Genomic DNA, 23,862 nt, shown 5'->3' on the forward strand with positions numbered 1-23,862 from the left:
GAAATAAGAAAAATAAATTTAAAAAAAGGATAAGAATAGGAGAAGCTAAACGATAATTTAAACATTTTTTAATTAAAAAAATTCATCATAATATAAAAGATGTCTACATGTATTTTTCTCACAAGAATACCTAATACTAGTATACACCTTCACATATCAAATTATATTCTATTCTATTCATCCCCAAAAATAATTTATTTTGTCATTTCTCATTTCGATCTTAAAATATTCAACGCACATTTACATGTCTCTTACTATTAATCCTACACGAATTAGTGTTTTTTTATTTCTCTCATCTATTTTCTCTATTAAAACAGATGTCATTCTCATAATCTCATTTTCAGAAAAATAAACTAAAATAAAATAAATAAAGTTATATCTACATAGCTAATTAGACTTCAGGAGATCGAGTCTCTCCAAGATCTCTGCACCCTAGAAAATTCTTAGTATCAAAGCAATAATATAGTCTATGTACACAAACATGTCCAGGTGCATACATCAAAAGATTTTTGTATTTACACGTTATTATTGTAGTAAGTTTCGTCTATCTGGTTAAAAATGAAAATGTTTTTTTAGATGATTTTATTAAAAAGAGTGAACTGCACAAAAGGGCCCTAATTTTTCGCCTTGTAACAGCAGAGGCCCCTAACATTTAAAAATTTCGTCACAGGGATCTAACAAAATATATAATCACAAATCGTGTGTATTTTGCCATTTTCCGGACGAAAATGCCCAAATGGGCTGAAGGGCAGTTTAGACTTTTTACGTACTACACCTGCACCCTATGCTGCACATAGTCTGCATGTGCAGGGGCTGTTAGGGGTGGGTATGTACGGTATACCTTACCGAGACCATCATACCGTATACCTTACAGAAAATTCGATATGAGAAAAAATCATACCTTTACCTTACCAAAATTTTCGATATACCGAACTTCGGTATACCTTTTTTTCGGTAAGACAGATTTCAATATTGATACCATACCTTATTGATAAGGCTCATTTCATGCATCGGTTTAAGGGTGAAATACATGCTACTTGATCGGTTTATCGCGCAAAACAAGTGTTAAATGTGCAGAAATACCACTTAACCAAGGCAGCAAGGCCGAACTGATCAAGCAAGTACAAAAGGCGATAAAAGGCCAAGAATCGGGGGAGTTGATCAAGGGGGAGCGATCAAGCAGTTAGGTGGGGACCGCTGGCTTCTAGAAGAAGAACACATGAGGAAATGAGCTGGATATAGCACACCATTCTGTTATCAAGGACGACGTTCTAGAAGGGGACACTTGCTGGAATATGAGACACAAGGACGGAGCTGAGTCACGAATCTGTTACCAAAAAGCGTCGTCATTCTAGAAGAACAGCACGTAGCAATCAATGAGTCGCTCACTCTCATAATAAGCGAATATTCCCTGTCAAGATCGTTATCCAGCTGGCGGCCGAATCGAGCTTATAAATAGAGGGTGTGCCACCACAAGAAGGCATCCGAGACTTTACTTTCCGTCTAGTTTAGCTTATCTTAGTTATTTAGTGTAGTTCAGCTCTCTAGCTTAGTTTAGTTCAGCTCTCTAGCTTAGTTTAGTTCAGTTCTCTAGCTTAGTTAGACAGCTTAGTTTAAAGGGCGACCGAAAGGGAGCGCCGCAGAATACTCATTTCTGTTAGCGTTATCTTAAGTTTCCCGCTGAGATTTTTCTCAGTTTTTACCGCTTTCTTAGATTCCAAAGTGTTAGCTTAGTTTAAATTTCACGTTGTACTCAGCTTTTAGTTTAATCAAAGTTATTTTCGCTTTTAATCCGCGCATTTACTTTTCTGTTATTACCTGCAATTCACTTGATCCAGTAGTTAAATTTCCATTGATCAAGCTAGCTAGTTTAATTCTGTCTAGATTAAAACCAGTAGTTAAAAACTCCCAAGTTAAAGCGTGGCAGCAGCCAACCCCCCTGTTCACTACTCACACACGCGACACACCAACTTCTCTGTGGGATCGACCCCGAACTTGCCGCTTTACTGTTAAAGTTGTGCAAAATTGGGAGTTATAAATTACTTTGGCAAGGCGGAAAGGGCGAGAGCTAGATTGCATTGATTAAGTGGCAACGACATTTACTAACTGATCCAATCGGTTCGGTTATCATTCCATATAACTTGATCCGCATTCTATTAGTGTTTTCGACCTCTTTCCAAGTCCTTCCACGTATTTTCAGTATGTCATATCTAAATTTGGTATACCAGAGTTTTACGGTATATCGGAATACAATACGACATACCAAAATATAATTATTTTGTAAATAATTCTAAATACAAACACAAATGAAAATAAATTTTCAAAAATACTTAGAAAACATGAAATTTAATCAAACTCAAACTTATTCAATAAAAAAACTGCAACAATTAAACTCCACGCAATCACACAACGTTCAACGATATTTGTTTGGAACTAATTTAACTAAAATCTTATATTTGTTTGAAACTAATTGATTCAACGATATCAAGTTTTCCTAATTGAGTTTATTTGATTTTATATTTACATGATTACCCGACAACTATAATGAGGTAAGATTTGATTTCTACATGTAAATATTTATTTGTTTGGTAAAAGTGTGAATTTACTTGATATAATTGGCATATATTGATATCGGTATATACCGAAAATATGGTATATTTTCGGTATATACCTAAAATTACGGTATATACCGTATTTTCGGTATACCCCGGTATACCTCGGTATATGTAAATTCATACCGTTACCGTACCGAAATAAATAGGTAAGGTATGATACCTTACCGAAAGTTGCGGTATACCGAAAATCTGGTATTTTCGGTATTTTTTCGATACGGTAAGGGCGGTATTTCGATATTTCGGTATTTTTACCCAGCCCTAGGGGCTGTCTTGTCAAACAGAATAGTAATCATAATTCAATTCTCCTATTTCTTTCATCTTTCCCTCCCTCTCCGTTTCATTTTCGTCTGATTTCATATTTCCCTCTCTAAACATAATAAGCGATTTTATTTTATTCGGCATCTGGGAATTTAGGGGATTTAATTTGTTCGGCAGCTGGAATTTGGGGGATTTCATCTGGATTTCACTGAATTTAGGGTATCCACAAGGGTTTAGGCGATATCATCTGGAATTTTATTTTTCAATTGTTGGTTGATTTTTTTGTTGTAGGGTTACTATCGGGCATCTGGAAAACTATTTTGCAATTCTTGGTCGAATTTAATGGTTGTAGGGTTACAGTCGGGGCATGTGGAAAATTTTGCGATTCTTGGTTAGGCGGAATTATGATTTTAGTTTTTGTGCTATGAGTTATGTGCTATGTGCTATCTTTCGGCGAAATAGCATTGCTGATTTGAATTTTGTACTGTCGAATTGAATTCAGGTCGTGTTGCAATGTCTTCTTCTTCTTCTCAATCTTTCGGCTCAAGCTTCAATTGGAATTGGCCTCGTCCCGAAATTGTGAATTGTAATCATGATCTTGAGGCTGAGCTTGTGACATCTAGGACGGCTGCTAACCCGAGTAGGCGTTACTATCGCTGCCCAATATGGAAGGTTAAAACCATGTATTTTGGTCGTTTTTCCATTAATTTTGTTGGCATAAAGATTAATGAGAGAGTATTATGCAGGAAGATGATTGCAAGTTTTTTCGATGGGTTGATGCGAGTCTATCGCCAAGCCAAGACAGTTACTTTCAGAGAGTGAAACTTGAGCGAGACCAATTCGAATATGAACTTCGAGCCAAATCACTACTTGAAGGTGTTCTGCACGAGAAATTGCGCATGAAAACTGTGGGGTTTGAAGCCTTGAAGTTACAACTGGGCATGAAAACTGAAGAGTGTGACGCATTGGCGCTAACAATTGGTAAAACGGCAACAACTCTCCGACGGTTAAAATTCACAATCTTGTTCTTATGTATTGTAATTTTTCTACTGTTATAACAAAGTTATGTCGTGTTCACTCCGTCATTATCTTCTGATGTTGATTGATTACGCTTTGCTTTGTTTTCATCTATGCCTGAAATCACGAATGAGGTTACTCAACTATGACTGAAATCACAAACCATGTACACAAATGAATACAAACCGACGAAGTACTCTATCAAATGCCTGATGTTGATTGACCACGTTTTGTTTTCATCTATGCCTGAAATCATGAATGAAGTTACTCAACTATGACTGAAATCACAAACCATGTACAGAAATGAATACAAACCGACGAAGTACTCTTTCAAATGCCTGATGATGATTGATTACGTTTTGTTTCAACTATGCCTGAAATCACGAATGAAGTTACCCAACTATGACTGAAATCACATACTATGTAAAAAATGGATACAAACCGACGAAGTAGAGTAATTTGTCATGATATCATTTCCACCAAAATACTAGAGTAATTTGTTACAAACTAGTCTGTAACATACATAACATATATCATATCATCACTGCCACCAAAATATAAAAACTCGTAGTTAGCATACACATCATATCAACACTGCCACAAAAAATTGTTCACCCATCCCAAACAAACACAAAGTTTTAAGATTAAGTAAGGCCCCGTCAATCTTGATCACTGCGGCGGCCGCATCTCTGAGGCTGAGCCCTGGTCCGAGTTCTTGGTCCAGGATTCGAAACATTAGGCTGCAACAATTAATAGTATAGTAAGTATATATGAGAAAGCACTGTGTACAATTAGATAATATAGTTGCAGATGCTTATTGCATAGTACCTCTTGGCGTCGGTGATTGTTTGACGATTCAGGCAAAGTACTCTCACCACGTTCACGCGACCCGCTGTGCTGCGAGGTCTCCCCAACCTGAGCGTGGGCATCTGTCCGAGGATCATTGCTGCATGTCCTCCTATTATGACCTTCTAGATCGCACCGACGACATTTCATCACGAAGGTGCGACGCAATGACTCACCTCCGTCCGTATGAAGACGAATCTGGGGCTTCTCACGTCTCAGTTTCTTTGGCCTACCACGCTGTCGCTTTGACCTCGGGGGCGCCAGTTCCACCGCACCATCAGAAGTAGTCTTGGGCCAATTGTCCACCCCATTGATGGGGTAAAGGACATTCTCGTACAGCATGATCATTGTTGACTTCAAATAATAACGGGAAACGAATCGCGTCACGTCGTCGTCATTCTTGTTGATTGTTGCGATAGCATGCGTGCACGGAATTCCGGTTAGCTGCCACAATCTGCAGGAGCATGTAAGATCACGCATGTTGACAACATATTGGCCAGACGGCCAAGTTACTTGGTACGAAGACTGTCCGTTCCATGTAGCCCTCCACGATGAAGCCCTCGCGTACTACTTATCAACAAGCTCCTTGATAACATGAGGGACTGTGTGATCGTAGCTTTTGATCCACTGGCCTCTGATCTGAATTCTTTCCATTTGGCTTGTCCGAATGTCCTCCAACATGCTGATAATTGCTTTCTCTCGAGCCAATGCAATCTTCGAATTGAATGTCTCACAAATATTGTTGAGGAGCACATCACAACAAGTGTATGGAGAGAAAAAATGTTTTGACCCACTTTTCTTTAGGAGCAACTCCAGAAAGCCACTGATGTGCTTGGGGATACTCGGTCTGCAAAGCATCCATCTTGTCCACATAATGTTCGAGGGTGGTACTCCAGGCAATCTCCCACAACCGGTCTTTGAAATTTTCTCCAACAAATCTCTTCTTGAAATTGTTGTATATGTGCTGAACACAAAAGCGATGCTCGCTCTGTGGGAATTCCTCAACAATCAACTTTGCAAGGCCCTGATGGATGCAACACAACAAAACATTATAACAAAATCACAGTTCCGGTACATAATGTATTGATCAAATCACAGATAAAATTAAATCACATACCATGTACATTATGTAATATTGAAATTACGGCGGCCATACCTTTTGTTGGTCAGACATAAACACATATCGTGGGCCATTTGCATGCAAGTTCAGGTCATCAGACAAGTACTCAACGAACCACTTCCACTGGACATAACTCTCGGCCTCAGTCACAGCCCAAGCAATCGGCCACCAGCCATTGTTGGGATCAATCCCCATTGCTGTCATGAGCTTTCCTTTGTACATCCCTCGCAAGAAACAAGCGTCGAAGAAGATAATTGGCCGACAATACTGCATCCATCCCTTTTTCAATGGTCCTAGACAGCAGTAGAACCTCAGGAATCTCGGACCCACGGCGTCAGAATCCCTCGTATTCTCATAATGTATATGTATGCTCGAATCAGGGTGACCCGTTCCAATTTGGCTTTGTAGTAGAACAAGTTTCTGTATTGGGTTGCCGCAGCGCCGAATATGCCGTCCAGTGCGTGCTCTCTGGCCCGATATGCCTTCATTCTACCTATCTTCAGGCCAAAATCTTCATCGACACACTGCCGTATAGCTGCAAGTGGAATGTGAGGGTTGGCTTTGATCTTCTCCATATAACGCTCACCTAGCCACTTTGACGTCAGCCACTTCGAATCCAACACCTGAGAGCATGTGTGCGCTTGATCGTGTTGCATATTCATCACCACGTAATCATGATCATTGTGTATTTCGTGCTTCCTCAAGTACACATACCACTCACAGCCTTGCCTTTTACAAATCGCACGAAGTTTGTCACCGTCATTTCTTTTCACGTGCACCCGCCTTCTGGTCATTATTGCGTACTGCCTCAACACGTCGTAGAAGAAATCTCTATGCTTAAAAACATCACCAGGCTTCCACATCGGAAGCGCATTACTCTCGAGCTTGATCGGGGTAAACTTTATGCCTCTCTTCTTCAAACCCTCCAAACCCTCCAAGTCCTCAAGGTCATCAATATCTTGTAGCTCGTCCACAACTTCTTCCTCGAAAAGTGGGTTGTCTGTCATGTTCCTCTTGCCCACATAAGGCGAATACTTCATCCGCCGTTTATCCCCTGATCCCCCTAACCCCTGCTGGTCTTCGGCACAACCCGGCTAGTCTTCGCCTTCACCCTGCTGGGCTTCGCCTTCACCCGACTGGTCTACATTCCCTGGCTCCTGTCTCGCATGTTGTTGTTGGAAAATAGATTCATAATATGAGGTGAAAAGCTGCTCATCTCGGCACATGTGTGCCAACGAGATAAAATGGTACATCTCATCATCTTCATCATCAGTCGGCGGTCCCTCGTTATGTAGATGGCAGCCGTCCGGAACGTACTCAAACGATGGAATGTATACCTCCTCTTGAGGTTCTACTCCCGGACTATCATGTACTTCCGGTCCACCTTCTACTTCGGGTCCAGTTTGCACTTTCGGTCCACCCTGCACTTCCGGCCCATCATGCACTTCTTGTCCAGCTTGTTCCACATCACGTTCAAGTCCGGACATTAGCAATTCATCCGGAATCTCCTCGATAATGGGAACTTCCGACTGCAGTTGACATTGAGGTTCGGCTGAAAAATCCAGGGTCGGGTTGTACACACTATCGTCAACATGTTGAACATCTTAACTATAAATAGATTGCCCCATCTGATTTAACATAAAATCACAAATGAACACCATACATACAAGCATAAATCACAACTCTATTACAAAGGTGTGCACTAACCTCTGCCACGCTATCAGGATCTACAATTGCTTCATCTTCATGCTGCCCAATTTGACCAAAAGATGAATCACATATGAATACCAAATATAAATAACAAATCACAAACATATTCCACAGTGATGTACTAACCTCTGCATGGTCTATAACTGCTTCAACCTCAACCTCAGGTTGAATAACGTGTTCACCATGGCTAACTTGTCCAATAACTCCATCGACTGCATCATTCTCTTCAACCTCCACCACAACAGCTTCGGCTTGTTCTGAACTACATGATGCAAATGCTTCCATCAAATTCTTATGTGCTGCATCATCTTCCCTCTTCCATTCGCGACGTTTGTCTTCTAAACTTTTGGTCAAATACTCTTCAAACTCGACATCCCTAGGGTACCACTCAAGCATCAATAATGGTGCCGATGGTTTTCTCTGCTCCTCGTGCTGATGTTTCTTCCTTTTCGGTTTACTCTTCAGCACAATTGGGTCTGGTTCGTCAAGCTCTTCAATGACCACTGTGGGTTTTTTACAAGCATTCACAAATTTTAGAAACTCCCCCGCTTCTTTCTTTCGCTTCTTGAGCAATGCGGCCGTCTCCGTCATCTCCACGAGATAAATGTGAACTAGCTTTGTGCTAGTAGCCGCGACTTCGAGAAAAGGGGCCAGATGTGGATCGTCAGTAATGGGCAGCAATGGACCTCATATTTCCACACCCATACAGCCATAACTGTACCTTGGATGAACGTAATAGAACTCACAGATGGTTTTCCTATTGTACCCCAACCGCAACACCATGCTGGAAAGATCTAAGAGCTCGAATTGGCGAATCCAGCAATAGTCAAAGAATGTCAATTTCCCCCCAACATACTTCTTCTGTCCATTAATTTCGAAGATTGACCCTCCGTGATGAAAAGCGACGGAAAACATTCGGACATGGTCCCCTGTTAGGGTTTGTATAGAGTAATAAAAGTTCCAAATTTAAATCAACAAATTTCACATATAAAGGCCTAAAAATCACAGTCAAAACAATTTCCCAAACGCGACGATATCAAAACAATTTCACAAAACAACCAATTTTCGGAGCCCTAAATCACAGTCAAAATCGCTTGCTTGGAATTTTAAATTTGAACTTACTATATTCATCTTCCGGAACAAAGAAATCCAGCCGAGGATCGCGAATGCTCCATGTTTCTGGGTCTACGTCGATTATCTCCGGTCCTCGACCCCTTCTACCGTATCTAGGTGATGCCGGAGGTGATGGTGATGAAGACGATGGCATTGGCAGCTTCGTTTTGCGCCTTGAAGAACTACGGGCAGAGGACGCTCCAGCGGAACTTCGTCTCCGTTTTGGAGGCATTGATGAAAATGGCGTGAAAGGCAGCGGCGTTTTCCAAGAATTAGTAGAAAATTGTGGTGAGATAGGGTTATGCCAGACGAAAATGATGAAGTGAAAGTGGATTGGAGGAAAAAAAGAAAGAGAAGCAACCGGCTAATTGTTTTGGCGAAATGACAAAATTTTGGAAATTACAATGCAGGTCTGAAGCGTGGGACAATAATAGGGGACAAGGCACATGCTTTTCTGTCACATCAATTGCTTTTCGCCGTCCCATCAACAGTGCATGCAGCAGCCACTGCAGTGGCAGCCATGAAAAGGGCGATTTTGCCCTTCCAAGCCCTGAGGGTGTTATGGTCCGAAAAACACGATTTGTGATTATATATTTTGTTAGATCCCTGTGAAGTGATTTTTAAATGTTAGGGGCCTCTGTTGTTACAAGGAGAAAAGTTAGGGCCCTTTTGTGCAGTTCACTCTATTAAAATTAAAACAAACAACATCATCATTACTTTTTTATATCTTTTACTTTATTTTTTTTTATTAACTCACAACATAAAACTAGACAAAATTTTGAAAAACAAATATTTAATTTATAATGAAACAGAGTGATATACATACATCTACAATTATTGATAGACTTAATTTCCATCAAAAATCATAAGTAGGAGTACTTGATTAAAAATGTTTAGTGATGAATCCCTATTCTGAATTGTAACACACAACCCAAAGCAACACAACATAGGCAGCTCCTGCTGTTGTTGCTGGTCACAACTAGGCATGCACACGGTTCAAAAACCGCCGGTTCCGGTTCAAAACCGGCGGTTCAGGGTTCAACATTTTCATGAACCTGAACCAGCCCGCCAAGGGTTTTGGCGGTTTCGGTTCAAAAAACCGATGGTTCATGGGGCGGTTCAAAACCGCCGGTTCAGGGCCGGTTCGGCGGTTCAGTTTTTTTTTCTTGTTTTGTGTTTATTTCAACGAGACTACAAGTCACAAGTCACAACTTATAAGTTACAATTTATTTACACTTAATGTTGGACTTGAGCCTTTTCGTTGAAAGAGAGTGTATTGGATGATTTTCTTTTATAGCTACATGTTCTTGGATGTGTTGCTCTTTCTTTCAATGTGGGATAAAACTCCTTATTTATAACTATATGATACATCTCCATCATCTTTGTTTATATTAGTTTATATCTTGACTATTTTCCATTATTATAACTTAACAACAAATATAATTTCATAAAGTATTATTCTTTAATTCTTTATCATTATCGATTTGTTTGTGTATAAGTTTATGTGTATGTTAACTAATAAATACCATGATACGCATTAAGAGAATAATTATTATACAAATTGTATTAATCTAGCGATAACTATAATATGAATAATTATTTATCTATATACAAATCATATTACTCAATAATTGTTTATTCTTATCTATCAAGAATATATTCACAAATAATAATTTTATTTATATAAATTATACTACATCTATTAGAATAACAACTATTATACAAAATCATACTATTAGTCTAGTACTGATATATAAATATATAAACTATATTATACCACTAAACAAATCATTCTTTAGTTATCAATTTTTATCATTATTATACCAATTATATTAATTGTTATTTTTTTCACATTTTAATCAATATATTGAGAAAAATTAGCAACATACTTACATTTAAATCCAATTATTTGAACACGTCCACATTCTATAAGTATACAAATTATAGCAACATGCAACATTCAAATTTAATTAAACTATTCTAGTTGATGCTATTATCTATAAATTTGTCTTAGAAAAAGAATCATAACAAAAATAAAGATAAAGTTAGTGAATAATAAAATGTAGTAAAAAATAAAGAAATGTAGAAAACAAAAGAAAGTTTTGTATCCCACATTAGAAAAAGATGAATGAATGATCTAAACCTGTAGTTATAAAAGAAAATACTTCAACATATTTTGTCCCACATTCAAAGTGAAACAAAAAATATTGAAGGGTGTCTCTATAAAAGAGAAACAACCAAAATTGGTTTCTTAAAATTCTTAAAAGTGAACACATTTAAATCCAATTATTATTATTATTTGAACACATCCACATTCTATAAATATACAAATTATGAGCAACATGTAACATTCAAATTTAATTGAACTATTATATTTTATTCTATTATTATATATAAATTTGTCTTAGAAAATGAATCATAACAAAAATAAAGATAAAGTTAGTGAATAATAAAATGTAGTAAAAATAAATAAAAGTAGAAAACAAAAGAAAGTTTTGTATCCCACATTTGAAAAAGATGAATGAATGATCTAAACATGTAGTTATCACAGAAAATACTTCAACATATTTTGTCCCACATTGAAAGTGAAACACAAAATATTCAAGGATGTCTCTATCAACAAAGAATGGTTCTTAGAGCATCTCCAATGGCGGACCGGCTAGCTGATTCCCGGCGATAGCCGGTTCGCTCGCCGAACCATTGGAGTCGGCTACCGCCAAATCGGCGCTCGGGTGCTGGCCGATGCGCTCGCCGATCGGCTGGCCGCCATTGTAGGCGGGCGATCGGCGAGCGATCGGCCAGCACTTTTTTTATATTTTCGAAACACTATATGTACGCGATTTACACGTCATTTTTATTCGCACCGCTTGTTTTAACGAGTTTTGTCTCTCACTTAATTTCTGAACAAGAACAACAACGAGGTGTTTCCAGTGACGAGCGAGTCTCAAACTCCCACGGTACCCATGGGAGGTGGATGGGGTCCGATGGTCGGGTACTACAACATGTACCCTTGGCAGCAGATGATGCCCGAGATGGCAGCCGGGGGGTAGTATGCCGGGATGGCAGGGGATGCAGGGCGGGTAGGGGGTACTGGGGATGCAACCCGGGATGCAGATGATGCCGGGATGGGCAGCCGAGATGCAGATGATGCCGGGGTGGCAGTCGGGGATGCAGCCCGGGATGCAGGGGACGCCCGGGGGGACAATGTCTATCGCCCCAGTTTTGATTTTTTGACTGCTTCTTCGTACACATCGACCCCATCGGAGACGCAGTTCACTAGGTGTGAGACTTTCTCCTTAGAGGAGTTGGGGATAGATCTCGAGGATGCGGACACTCCCGTTCAAACGGGGGGGTAGGGCGGGGTCGGGGCGCACCAAAGAAGAAGGAGGGCAAGGGGAAGGGCAAAAGGGTGGTCGGCGAGTCGGATGACGACAGCCCGGCACCGAGGAAGTGGACAGATGCGGAGAACGTCGCGCTGTCCAAGCTTGGGTGAGTGTTTGCGATGATCCCCTCCATTCGAACAATCAGAGGATCGTCAACTTGTTGGCTAAAATATCAGCAGCCTACAAGGCATTTTGCCCGGAGGGGAGGCCACACAGCGGGGAGGAGTGCCGGAAGGGGTGGGACCGAATCAGAGTTGCGGTCTCCCGATTTTCTGGCTTGTACACCAACGCCCTCCGCATGCAGACCAGTGGCCAAACTGACGAGGACTGCAGGAGGATAGCGGAGAAAGTCTTCCTCGTGCCCGAGCTTTATAAGGAGTTCACCTACTTGAACTGCTATGAGGTCCTGATGGACTCCGAGAAGTTTCGGGCAGGAGTTCACAAGATCTTAGCTGAATGGAGGGCGGAAACTGACCCCGTGGAGAAGAGTTTTCTTCACTCAATGCTCGAGAGTATGCGGGTCGATTTGGATGCCGCAGCGGCACGGTTGGGGGGCTCAGACGCGGGCTCAGATGCCACAGAGGTGGGGGTCCCGGATAGCGGCGACAACGACGGCGACGACGGCGACGGCCACGAGGAGTGAGGCGGAGGCTCGTGTGTGGAAGAGGGGTTTTTTTTTAAATTAATGTAATTTTTTTATATTAATGTAATTTTTTTAATTAATGTACTTTTTTAATTTTACTATTATTATTGAATTTTCCCGTATCTGTGTCGTAAATTTAATTCCGTGTTTTGTGTGATTGTTAATTATTTATTTTTTATAATTTTGTTTATTGTGGCTAGTCAGTTGCTTGTCCTGATGATGTGGCATGAGGAGTTTTTAGTGCTAATGATGTGGCAGGAGGAGTTGTGGCTAGCCTATGGCTGGCCTATGACTAGCCTAAAACCATTGTGGATGCTCTTAGAATCATAGGGCCAACAAATAAATATAAGCTATTATAAAATTATTGTATTTATTTATTTGTGAAAATTGATTTTTATATATAAAAATTGATTTTTATAAATAATAAATATATATTTTTTAAATGTTATTTGAACCGGCGATTCGAACCGGCGGTTCGGGTTTTTGAAATTCTTGAACCTGAACCGGCCCACATGAACCGCCAAACCATCTACCGGTTCGGAACCACCGCACTAGTTCCAGTTCCGGTTTGTGAACCGGCGGTTCGAAACCGCCGATTAACCGGCGGTCCGGTTCAGTTTATGCATGCCTAGTCACAACTTACAAGGCTCTGCCTTTTATTTCACGCTATTGTTTATTTAATACTCGAAGAAAAGAAACAAAGATTACTTCTTTAACCATTAATTTAATCAATCATTCGTCTTCGGAGGAAAACTCCACGCCATTGCCTATCTATACATACACCAAGGTATATTCACAAAGATTTTCGCTCACACAACACGGCATATTGGATTACATGGGTTTTCGTGTTCAATTTGCTTTTCTTCTAGTTGTGGATTAGAGCTGATTACGTCTCCATCTCCAGTGTTTTTGGGCATTTTGTTTTAAAAAAGTCTTCTTTTGTTGAGGTCGTTAAGTGGGTTTTTTTACCCCCTTTTGTTAATTTTTTTTGTTTTTGTTGTGGTGTGATTTAGACTTTTCGGTTGCTTGATTGCAGGTGTGCTCGCGAATTGTGATTGAAGTTGGGGATTTGTTGATCGTATGCGGTTGGTGTATTGAGAATTGCGATTCTGGGTTAGTCAGTTTCAATTGAATTTTCGATATTTTGGGATATTTTATGTGCGCAGATCTCTAAGGAGGATTTTTGGATTTCTAGCAAAGGAAATAGATGTGGAATTCAAGTTTATTTGGTTAGATAGATAGTGGTTTGGGATTGATTAGGGTTATCTTGGAGATTTTGTGTGTCCATTTGGGATATTGGTGATAGGATCTTGTTTAGTTCCTCTGCTTTGATTAGTTCGTTGTATCCAAGCGTGTCTGGAGAAGGGGGATTGGTTAGAACAGTTGATTCTTAGGTTATATTTGTCCGATCCTGGTGGGGGCGGGACGATGAGTTCTAATGCATTGGAAGGTGTTGTTCGATTGGGGAAACTTGTGATTCATATTGCTGAGAATGGGCACTCATATGAGCTTGACTGTGAGGAATATACGCTTGTTGAGGCTGTGCAGAAGTTCCTGGAGTCAGTGTGTGGGATACCGTTCAATGATCAGCTTCTGTTGTGCTTGGACATGAAATTGGACTCTCAACGCCCACTATCGACTTATAAACTCCCATCTAGTGAGCGAGAAGTGTTTTTGTTCAATAAAGCGAGGATGCGGAGCAATTCACCTTCCCCCCAGCTGGAGCAATGTGACTTTATTGATATCCCTGATCCCCCAGCGCCGTCCTCGTCTCATAACCCTCACCCTCTGGATGATGCTTCAGATCCTGCACTAAAGGCCTTGCCTTCATACGAGAGGCAATTTAGATATCATTTTCAGTGGGGAGATGCTATTTACAGCCGTACATCAGCTAAAATTGAAATGTGTGAGAGGCTTTTGCAAGAGCAGAAGGTGCAAGAGAGGGCGTTGGAGATTGCAAGGGGTAATTTGGATTATTTCTACAGAATTGTGCTTCAAAACTACAGCGATTTTATGAAATGTTACTCACAGCAGCACCGCCAACATAATAGCCTTTTGGTGAACTTTGGGAGGGATGTGGAAAAATTGAGAGCTATCAGACTTCATCCATCATTGCAAACTTCTAGCCGGAAGTGCCTATTAGATTTTGTGAAAGAAGAGAATCTGCGGAAAACAGTCGAAGATTGCAGTAGTTCCCACAGGCAGTTTGAGAACAAAGTTTCAGAATTTAAACAGGAGTTTGGAGATCTAAAGCACAATACAGAAAATTTATTTTCTGGAAAGGCTTCATTTCTTGTCAAGGATTTGGAATTGACAATAAAAGACCACCAGCAGTTTATTAATGAGCAAAAGAGCATTGTGCAAGCTCTCAGGTCCTCTCTCTATCTCTCTTATATGAGAACACACACACACACACACAACGCATTCTATGTCCCAACTCTTCTACCTATTTGGTTGGTATGGTGTGTTTGCATATAGCAGAGCTATACAAAATATGTATATTGTTGGTTACTTATGTTTTTTTAGTAACTTTAGATGATAGATTGTTTGGTTAATCTGATGCTAGATTGGTTAATCTGATGCTAGAATTTATGGTTTTTGGTCTTGAAGATGAACTTATGATGTACAAGATGTTGAACTGTCCATACAATGCACTAAGAAGGAAAGAAAGAGTAACTAGTGTTTGCAGTCTAATCTAATCTCACCCTTAGATGTCCGCTGTCATGAGTGTTATTAATTTATTAGTAGTTAATAGATGTTTATTGTTTATCAAATTTCTTCATTGTGTTGTGTGCTGTAAAGTAAGAATTTGCTTCAAAAGATATTACGGCTAACTAAAATATTCTATTTGTGGTGCAGTAAGGATGTAAATACCGTAAAGAAGCTTGTGGATGACTGTATTTCCAGCAAGTTGTCGTCTTCATTACGCCCTCATGATGCTGTTTCTGCATTGGGACCAATGTATGATAGCCACGAGAAAAACTACCTTCCAAGGATGCAAGAATGTGATCGTGCAATTTCTAATTTACTCAACTTCTGTAGAGATAAAAAGAACGAGATGAATAATTTTGTTCACAATTACATGCAAAAGATTGCATATATACAGTTTAGCATCAAAGATGTGCGCTACAAGTTCTCTGTGTTCCAGGAGGCGTTGAAGCGTCAGAGTGATCAATTTGAGCACCTAAAAGTTGTGCGTGGGATAGGTCCTGCTTATAGGGCATGCCTTGCTGAAGTAGTGAGAAGAAAAGCTTCAATGAAGATCTATATGGGCAAGGCTGGGCAGTTGGCTGAAAAACTTGCTGCAGAGAGGGAGGATGAAGTTAGGAGACGTGAGGAGTTTCTGAAAGTCCATAATACTTTTATTCCTCGCGACATTTTAGCATCCATGGGGTTGTATGACACCCCTAACCCGTGTGATGTCAATGTTTCCCCTTTCGACACTAATTTGCTCGCTCTAGATTATTCAGATGTAGACCGTTATGCTCCTGAATCACTGGTAGGACCCTCTACTAGGAGTGAGAAACATGGGTCTCCGAGGACATCCCTGTCAATGTCGAATGAGGGTTCTCTCTCATCTGAAGTTGAAGGATTTGGCGTAGACCTCCCAGAGAAGTATGATTTTCAGGAATTTATTGAGGGGTCAGAATTGATGGATATTGCGGGGACTAGCAAGATGGAAGTTGAGAATGCGAAACTTAAAGCTGAACTTGCTTCCAAAATTGCCCTGTTATGTTCAATGAGCACCGAGCTTGATTATGGATCTTTTGATGATGAAAAAATAGAGACCATGTTGAGGAATGCTGCGGAGAAGACATCTGAAGCTTTGCATCTGAAAGATGAGTATGGAAAACACCTCCAATCAATGCTAAAGATAAAGCAAATGCAGTGTGAGTCTTATGAAAAACGGATTCAGGAATTAGAACAAAGGTTGTCTGATCAGTATCTAAGGGGTAAGGTTTCGGTGGATGGGGACGAATCTGCAGTTTCAACTGCAAAGATAAATGATAACAAGTCGGATGTATCAGGTATTGAAGAAGTGCACATGCCCCATGCAATGGAAGAAGTCTCTTGTGCATCGAGCTCATTGAAATCGGGGCTTGTCTCTGATCATAGTAAGGCACAAGAAGGACTAGGGGATAATATGATGGACTCCTCTATTATGTTAAATCCACAGTTGGATTCATCAATGCTAGATCTGCACCGTGATAAAGGACATCTCCATGACAAGGAAAAGAAAGATGCACCGTTGTCTGATGCAGGCATGGCACTTACTGCTAGTAACATGGCGGTCAGCATGTCTCGACCAACAGACTTATTGTCTTATGAAACAGCTGTTCAGCCAGATTTAGGTGCTAAAGAATGTGATAGCCTTGTGATAGAATTGCAAAACGCACTAGCAGAGAAATCAGGTCAATTAGAGAATGCAGAAACTAAGATCCAAGAATTAATGGATGATGTTTCCAAGCTTGGGAGGGAGTTAGAGATCGGTCGAAAGCTGCTCGATGAATCTCAGGTATTACTTACTGAAAATTTGAATTTTGATCTGTTGTTTACTATATTGGCACCTGATGGAAGCGGCAATGGCTTGTGGCCGCAAGTGATCTGTCCATATTTTGTACAGTAGTTTGGTTTGAGAACTTGTCTTTTCTAATAATTCTAGTTAAACTATGCTCAATGAGCAATATTTGCCTACACATGCATTTTCCATCAACGTTGAAAATATGATCAGATTACAATTTCTAAGTCCATCCAGAAACCACTGCCTATCTTGATTTTTAGTTTTCTCTTGATGTCGCTGATTGAAGACGGAGACGAAGATTTCAGCTTGTGGCCAACATGAGTCTTCTTTCTTAAGTAAAAAAGTTGTTTTGCAATACATCCATCTTTTGAATTGGAGAAACAGTGTGAGAACTTAAATATTAAAATATTTATTTTTCAATATCCATTGGGGAAGGGTTCCGGTGTTCCATTTACTCTTTTATTGAAGATATGAGGGCGTTGTCTGATTGTGACTACTATTTCTCTATTGATCTCAGTATCTGTCTCCGTTATTAAAGTTCTACTTATCTTAGGACTACTCTCTATCCTATTGTGTTGCAGATGAATTGCGCTCATTTAGAGAACTGTCTGCATGAGGCGAGAGAGGAGGCTCAAACCCATCTTTGTGCTGCTGATCGTAGGGCTTCAGAGTATAGTGCATTGCGTATCTCTGCCATCAAAACACGCGGTCTTTTTGAAAGAATGAAAAACTGTGTTTTAACATCTGGGGTGGCAACTTTCGCTGATGCTTTGCGTAGTTTAGCTCAGTCTTTAAACAGGTAAGCACTTCTGCTCACTCCTAACATTGGCATGATTATGTTTGCTCAAATGGCTTTAAATTTGCAGTGTTGCCAGTGAAACTGATGATGACGGTACTGCTGAGTTCCGTGACTGCATAAGGGTGCTAGCAGATAAAGTCAGTGCTTTGTCGCGACAACGTACTGAATTGTTCGACAGACACTCCAAAATTGAAGCTGCAAGTGAGAAACTCACTAAGGAACTAGAAGAGAAGAAAGAGTTGGTGAATACTCTTTACATGAAGCATCAACTCGAAAAGCAGGTAACATATGCTTTCTTTGATGCTGTCTCGGTCTCATATCTACATGTCAACAAAAAATATATCCAGAAATAGGACATACATGGAAAACGATTATATGATGGAAAAAGTTTTAATTGCAGGCGAACAAAGAGAAGATATCCTTCGGGCGGTTAGAAGTGCACGAGATAGCTGCATTTGTCCTAAAATCTTCTGTTTACTACGAGGCCATCAACCGCAACTGCCCTTACTACTATCTATCTGCTGAGTCGGTAGCCTTGTTCACTGATCACCTCCCGAGCCGTCCAAGCTATATCGTAGGGCAGGTCGTGCACATTGAGAGAAGAATAGCAAAGTCACCAGCCCCGGCATCACAACAAAGCGAGCATGGAAGAGACCGGGTGGATGTGCTGATGCCGGAGATTGGCAGCCGGCGGTTGGGGCTGAGTTCAGCATCTGCATCAAACCCTTATGGTCTCCCTGTTGGGTGTGAATACTTCATAGTGACCATAGCCATGTTACCTGATACCACAATTCATTCACCTACTTCCTGATCTTGTTGCAAATTGGCAGATGGACATGATGGAAGATACCAAGTGTAAATATATTTTATGATATGCTGCCGAAGATGAACTCTCTTTCATTTAACTTTCATCTTCTCTTGTATAGTTACAATTTGATTCAATCCATCTCTTTGTACATAATGGTTTCGTGGCATCTCTTTTGAACTCTATTTATTTTAACATCTCTTTCCTACCAATTAATATGATGGCGACTTCGGATTTTAGAAATGACATGGATTTTAATGCAAAATTGGTAAAGTAAAAAAATAAAAGAGTAGAAAAATTAGTGTTAATGGATTGTGGGATTTATTTTCTAAAATGGAGGTTTTTATTTTTGGAAAATAGATAAAAAAAGAAAAAAATTTCTACTTTTAAGAAACGAACGAGGAGAGTATCATTTATGAACAATAATTTTATATAGTAAATGAACACACTTATTTAAATTGATAACAACCAATATCAATAAAAATTTTCATTTACCAAATAAATTTTGAGTAGATATGCACCTGAATTAATAAATATAGTAAATGAACACACTTCTTTAATAAATTTTTCTCAACATAGTGAAGATTTGAGCAAGAAGCAATAAATTGTGTCAATTATCATCCATTTACATAACTAAGAAAGTGCGTAATCAAAATAGAAAAAAGGACCTATTCTTGAGCTAATATGTAGGGGATTCTTCACGAACCTGATTCCAGAATCCTTGCAATAAACCTTAACCAAGATTTCCCATTACAGAAACAAAATAAGTGAAGAATCATCACGGAGATTGATATTCTTCACCTTCTGCAATTCCATATAACAAGTTAGAGAACCTTGGAAGAGAAGCAATACGCGGAAGATGAAGAAGCAAGTCGCTAAGCGAGTCTTTTCTAGGTAGCCAAGGCCCGTCTGCAGAACCTACTTCCATAGCTTGCTCGGTCTTCTCATGTGTAGAATGAACAGCATCATTTGCAAGGTCAAAGTAGACATTTTTCGCAGGATCAGTAACTTGGTTACGGTTTTCGCCATCAACAAGAGCACTGGAAGATATGGCAGGATCCTGCAGCAGGCTGCACAGAGAATCTACCTTCTTCATTAGAGATCTCTCGTCCAACCCCGCCAGACAGTGAGTACTATCACTGAGCAAAAGTTGGGAAATGTTCTCGAGCATTTCATGGCATTCAGATGCCTTGGCTGAGGGTAAGCTTCCAGAAGTCACTTGCTCCGAAATACAGTTTCCAATGTGGTTCACAAGATCGGTCACTGACATGGAGGGGCGTAGGCCTGCTACCTTCAACGATTCCCGACTTTTTGATCCTCCAGAATCATGCTCAATACTCTTCCTACTCCCTTCAATTGCTTGTGTATCAATAACTAGTAAAATAAAAAGGGGAAATATTTACATTATTACGAACATTTAGCAGAACTTGAAAATTTATTGAGCTTGCTAGCAAAATTTAGCTTTCAAGAGTTAATAATTGACTTGAGCAGTTGGAAAAAATGAAATGCTAGACATGGCAATTATAGCTGCAAGCTATAATTGGGTATAGGAACCAAGTTACGGATCCATTAAGAGCAAATATCAAACAGGGTAAAAACTTTTCTATACCTGAGCTTGGTGATGCTGCTTCTTTAGCCACATGTTGCACTGTCAGGGGATTCTTTCTGAATTCGGGAGCCCGTAACTGTGGACCAGCCGAGGAAGCCACTTCCTGGAAAGTAGAGATGGGTGATCCCTTGGCAGCATGTGGCTGCTGATTTCCCCCATCCCCTGAAGATTCTTCTGAATTTTCAAATACAGAAGCTTGTGACTTGAAGTAAGGGTCCTCCAGAATTATTTCAGGTTGTTGGCTCAAGACACCAAGACGTGTGTCACACTGAATGAGTTTTTCATAGTGCTTATCTAGCATGCCAGGAGGACATTGTAAAAAATGTTTCCTATAAAAGAGCAGCAATTACTCATCCATGAGGCTACATCCAGCAAGATTGTGAAATTTAATAGAACAGCAGTAGAATTATTAAATTTGCATTTACCTGAAGAATCTATATGCAACACAAGAACTTTGAGATAAATTAAACAGTCATCTTAAGCTCCCGAGCAAGCACAACGCTCAGTAAGCTTTAGAGTATCTTTTCTTATGCAGACGTGCAAATCTTAGTTTTGAGAAAGTTAACAGACGGAGAATAAGTGTTTGTTCACCAGTCAAAAGTACAAGAGAAAAAGGATAATCAAGCATGCATGACAAGGAAGACATGATTCATTTGCTCATAGAGATACAATACAGTCACATGAAATGTTAAAGATTTTGAATCGTGTCACACTCTTTTATACCTAAGAGAAGTAAAGCACCTTAAATGTGAATAAATAAGAGTGAATTTCATGCACAAGCTTGACTATGATAGTGTAAACGAGAGGTAAAAGATGAAATCTACAGGGACTTACTTGTTTTTGCTAGCCTGCCCGTCAGTGAAGTCAGTGGTTGCCTGCCATAGAGTATGTTTTCTGGGTTGTGGATTGGTTTCACGAAAAAAAGTAGGTGGCCGAGCTAGCTGGAAAAAATGATAACAAGGACGGAAGATTATTGAATCACCTACTTTACAGGTGAAGATTAATAGTTTATTACTCGCACATATAAAGAAAAATCATTACCACAATGGTTAAAGTTCCGGGACCATCATCAGGAAATTCAGCCTTCAGAGCAGTTATTTCAGACCACTGAATCTCAATTTTACTCTTGAGACCTCCATCAAGAACTTCCCACACAAGCTTATGCTTTGCAAAATAACACTTTGCCACCAGATCGCCTTCATATTTTGAAACATACTGCCAAAAAATCCAACATAAGCAATTGGCAGGAGGATTAACACATTAAGACGTATATGTAATATCTCGAAGTAGGACACAGTTTCCCCATTTCTATCCAAACACTTCATTAAGTAGCATTTCGAAGATCAGTTCACTTCAAGTTAATAATAATTTATTTACATCTTTATTTCATAATAGCTTACACACTTCATTACTCAACTCCATATATCTTTAGTTAAACGCCTGCATCTTAAAAATGCAGGCTGACTTGACCAGAACAGTGCGGCAGAAATTCAGAAGCTCTACCTCCCAGCTGCCAATTCTCAATAACATGGCTGGAAAATTGGAAGCCTTCATCTTGTCACTAGCATTTGATGCAGCACTCGGCCTCGTATCTTTCTTGCTTCCATGGTCAGTCATCTCAGTAGTATTCTCCAAGATAGAGCTGCTGCTTCTTTTGGAGAGCGTCATCTGGATTAAATCCAGCAATGACGGACTTTTTCTTAGGCGCAAACCCAAAGGACTCGGCTCATCAAGTGGATTGTACTGTGAAGGAGGCCCATTCGACACAGTGCTCAACTGCTGAAAGAGAATGCAATAAACGGTTAATAAGGACACAATCCAACATACTCCCTCCGTCCCCTAAATATAGAAATTCTTTCCCTTTTAGTCCATCCTTGAAAATAGAAACTTTCCCTTTTAGGAAATTTCTTTCGCTCTAATGCGGTGGGACCCATTTTCCACTAACACACTTTTCTTTCTATCTCTTTCACTTTTGCATTAAAACCGTGTCATTTCAAAAGTTCTTATTTTTAAGGGTTGGAGGGAGTATGAGGCAAAATCGAGGAGAATCCCAAATTATTTACAAATGCATGTGGAATGATGATCTTGCATTGACTATAATTCTGTTTAGGAGAATCAAAAGTGGTTAAGTCGACTTTTTCCCCCAAAATCATCAATTTCTAACACTACTACTCAACAAACTAATGGAAAATTATCAAATGGAGGCAATGATCTTTTCTACCAGCCCTTAAAAAGGAATAACAACGACAGCTCTAATCAACTAAAAAATCCAGCTTCACAACACAAAGAAACAAGCTGAAGGCCTTGGAATAGATATACACCCATAAAAAAAGGTCGAATCTTGTAAATGAAGACCTGATTAGAAGGAGTGGCGGATCCCAGACGAGCGCGCTTCGGGAGAGAGCCATACTCTTCTTCGGCGGAATCTTGGAAATTCTCTGAATGCAGCGATCCCATCAGCTGAACCATCAAAAACCCTTCCTGTAACCCCAAGTCTCAATTGAAATCTGGATGGATTCTCCCTTGCAATTGCAAACTAGCCAAATAGATGGATTTTGAGAGGAATAAAAAATTGACTTTGGTTAATGTGAAGAGAGAAGGCGGAATGATTCAACTCAGAAAGTTGGCAAATTGAATTCACTCCAGGATTTATATTTATATATATAAACAAGCCGGAAAGATAAATTTTGAGAGGATAAAAAATTACATAGTCAGATACGGATTATTTCCTTTTATAAAATAAGATATGGTGTTATTTTTATTTTAAGAAACATCTAAAAAAGAAAATAATTAATTACTTTAAATAGGATATTCAAAAAGGAAAATAATGTATTTTTTTATAGATTCACGACTTCACGTCGGCCGTGAAGTCTCAATATGTGAGGTAATTACATGTTTCATACAAAATGTTTTACATTTGTTTCAATTTAGTACAAAAAGTATGAAGTTTACATATTTCATACAAAAAGTTTACTTAGTGTTCCAAAATAATACTTTCTGTTAAGTTCATACTAACACCGTTACTTCCGATTACATCATATATACAAAAAGTTTCATCAATGTTTCAAATTTATACAAAAAGTTTTAAATTAAAACTTTTCATTAGTTATTTCAAACACAGTTATTTTTATTACCCACAAAAATGAAAAACATCGAGAAAAAAAAATCATCACTCTTCACCATCAAATTATTGCATTTTATGGTTGAAGCTTTATCATGTAACCATGGAGAATACAACTAAAAAGATATTGAATTTTTTTTGTAAAAATTAAATATTGACTTATTTACTGTTTGAAGATGAAATATAGACTTATTTTATACTGTGTTCAATAAAGAATACAATAAAAAATAGAGTATATTGAGAGATAAATTTTTGTTTAAACCACGATCAATTGCTGGAAGAATTGATATTGACTATTATT

General features: G+C 39.3%; 2 protein-coding genes across 5 annotated transcripts; one reads left to right on the forward strand and one right to left on the reverse strand.

The window, feature by feature from the left end:
• The first annotated feature begins 13,410 nt into the window (after positions 1-13,410).
• LOC121795731 (autophagy-related protein 11-like) lies at positions 13,411-18,987 on the forward strand. Of its 3 annotated transcripts, none has more exons than XM_042194329.1 (6): positions 13,411-13,492; positions 13,742-15,077; positions 15,565-17,221; positions 17,809-18,026; positions 18,094-18,307; positions 18,427-18,987. In XM_042194329.1, exons 2-6 carry the CDS (start codon positions 14,134-14,136, stop codon positions 18,835-18,837), a joined length of 3,444 nt encoding a protein of 1,147 aa, XP_042050263.1. In that variant the 5' UTR covers positions 13,411-13,492; positions 13,742-14,133; the 3' UTR covers positions 18,838-18,987. The 3 variants fall into 3 exon arrangements, with proteins under 3 accessions (XP_042050263.1, XP_042050262.1, XP_042050264.1); XM_042194328.1 differs by lacking the exon at positions 13,411-13,492 and adding an exon at positions 13,501-13,652; XM_042194330.1 differs by lacking the exon at positions 13,411-13,492 and adding an exon at positions 13,501-13,652 and having other exon boundaries at positions 18,415-18,556.
• A 399-nt stretch (positions 18,988-19,386) lies between these two features.
• Positions 19,387-23,060, reverse strand: LOC121797354. Of its 2 annotated transcripts, none has more exons than XM_042196110.1 (6): positions 22,796-23,060; positions 21,944-22,216; positions 21,482-21,655; positions 21,275-21,381; positions 20,441-20,769; positions 19,387-20,205 (listed from the first exon to the last, which is right to left on the reverse strand). In XM_042196110.1, exons 1-6 carry the CDS (start codon positions 22,907-22,909, stop codon positions 19,610-19,612), a joined length of 1,593 nt encoding a protein of 530 aa, XP_042052044.1. In that variant the 5' UTR covers positions 22,910-23,060; the 3' UTR covers positions 19,387-19,609. The 2 variants fall into 2 exon arrangements, with proteins under 2 accessions (XP_042052044.1, XP_042052043.1); XM_042196109.1 differs by having other exon boundaries at positions 21,944-22,219.
• Between the last annotated feature and the right edge of the window lie 802 nt (positions 23,061-23,862).

The sequence above is a fragment of the Salvia splendens genome, chromosome 3 (assembly GCF_004379255.2).
Source record: "Salvia splendens isolate huo1 chromosome 3, SspV2, whole genome shotgun sequence".
In the NCBI taxonomy this organism is placed as follows: domain Eukaryota; kingdom Viridiplantae; phylum Streptophyta; class Magnoliopsida; order Lamiales; family Lamiaceae; genus Salvia; species Salvia splendens.

What these genes read in the sequence shown, in the direction of transcription:
- LOC121797354 (XM_042196109.1), bottom strand. Translation starts at nt 22,909, where the DNA reads ATGGTTCAGCTGATGGGATCGCTGCATTCAGAGAATTTCCAAGATTCC. An exon ending in CCGCCACTCCTTCTAATCAG is followed by an intron (nt 22,220 to 22,795) that starts GTCTTCATTTAC and finishes ATTCTCTTTCAG; the next exon opens with CAGTTGAGCACTGTGTCGAA. An exon ending in GGGCAGGCTAGCAAAAACAA is followed by an intron (nt 20,770 to 21,274) that starts GTAAGTCCCTGT and finishes GCTCTTTTATAG; the next exon opens with GAAACATTTTTTACAATGTC.
- LOC121795731 (XM_042194329.1), top strand. Translation starts at nt 14,134, where the DNA reads ATGAGTTCTAATGCATTGGAAGGTGTTGTTCGATTGGGGAAACTTGTG. An exon ending in AGCATTGTGCAAGCTCTCAG is followed by an intron (nt 15,078 to 15,564) that starts GTCCTCTCTCTA and finishes TTTGTGGTGCAG; the next exon opens with TAAGGATGTAAATACCGTAA. An exon ending in AGCTGCTCGATGAATCTCAG is followed by an intron (nt 17,222 to 17,808) that starts GTATTACTTACT and finishes ATTGTGTTGCAG; the next exon opens with ATGAATTGCGCTCATTTAGA.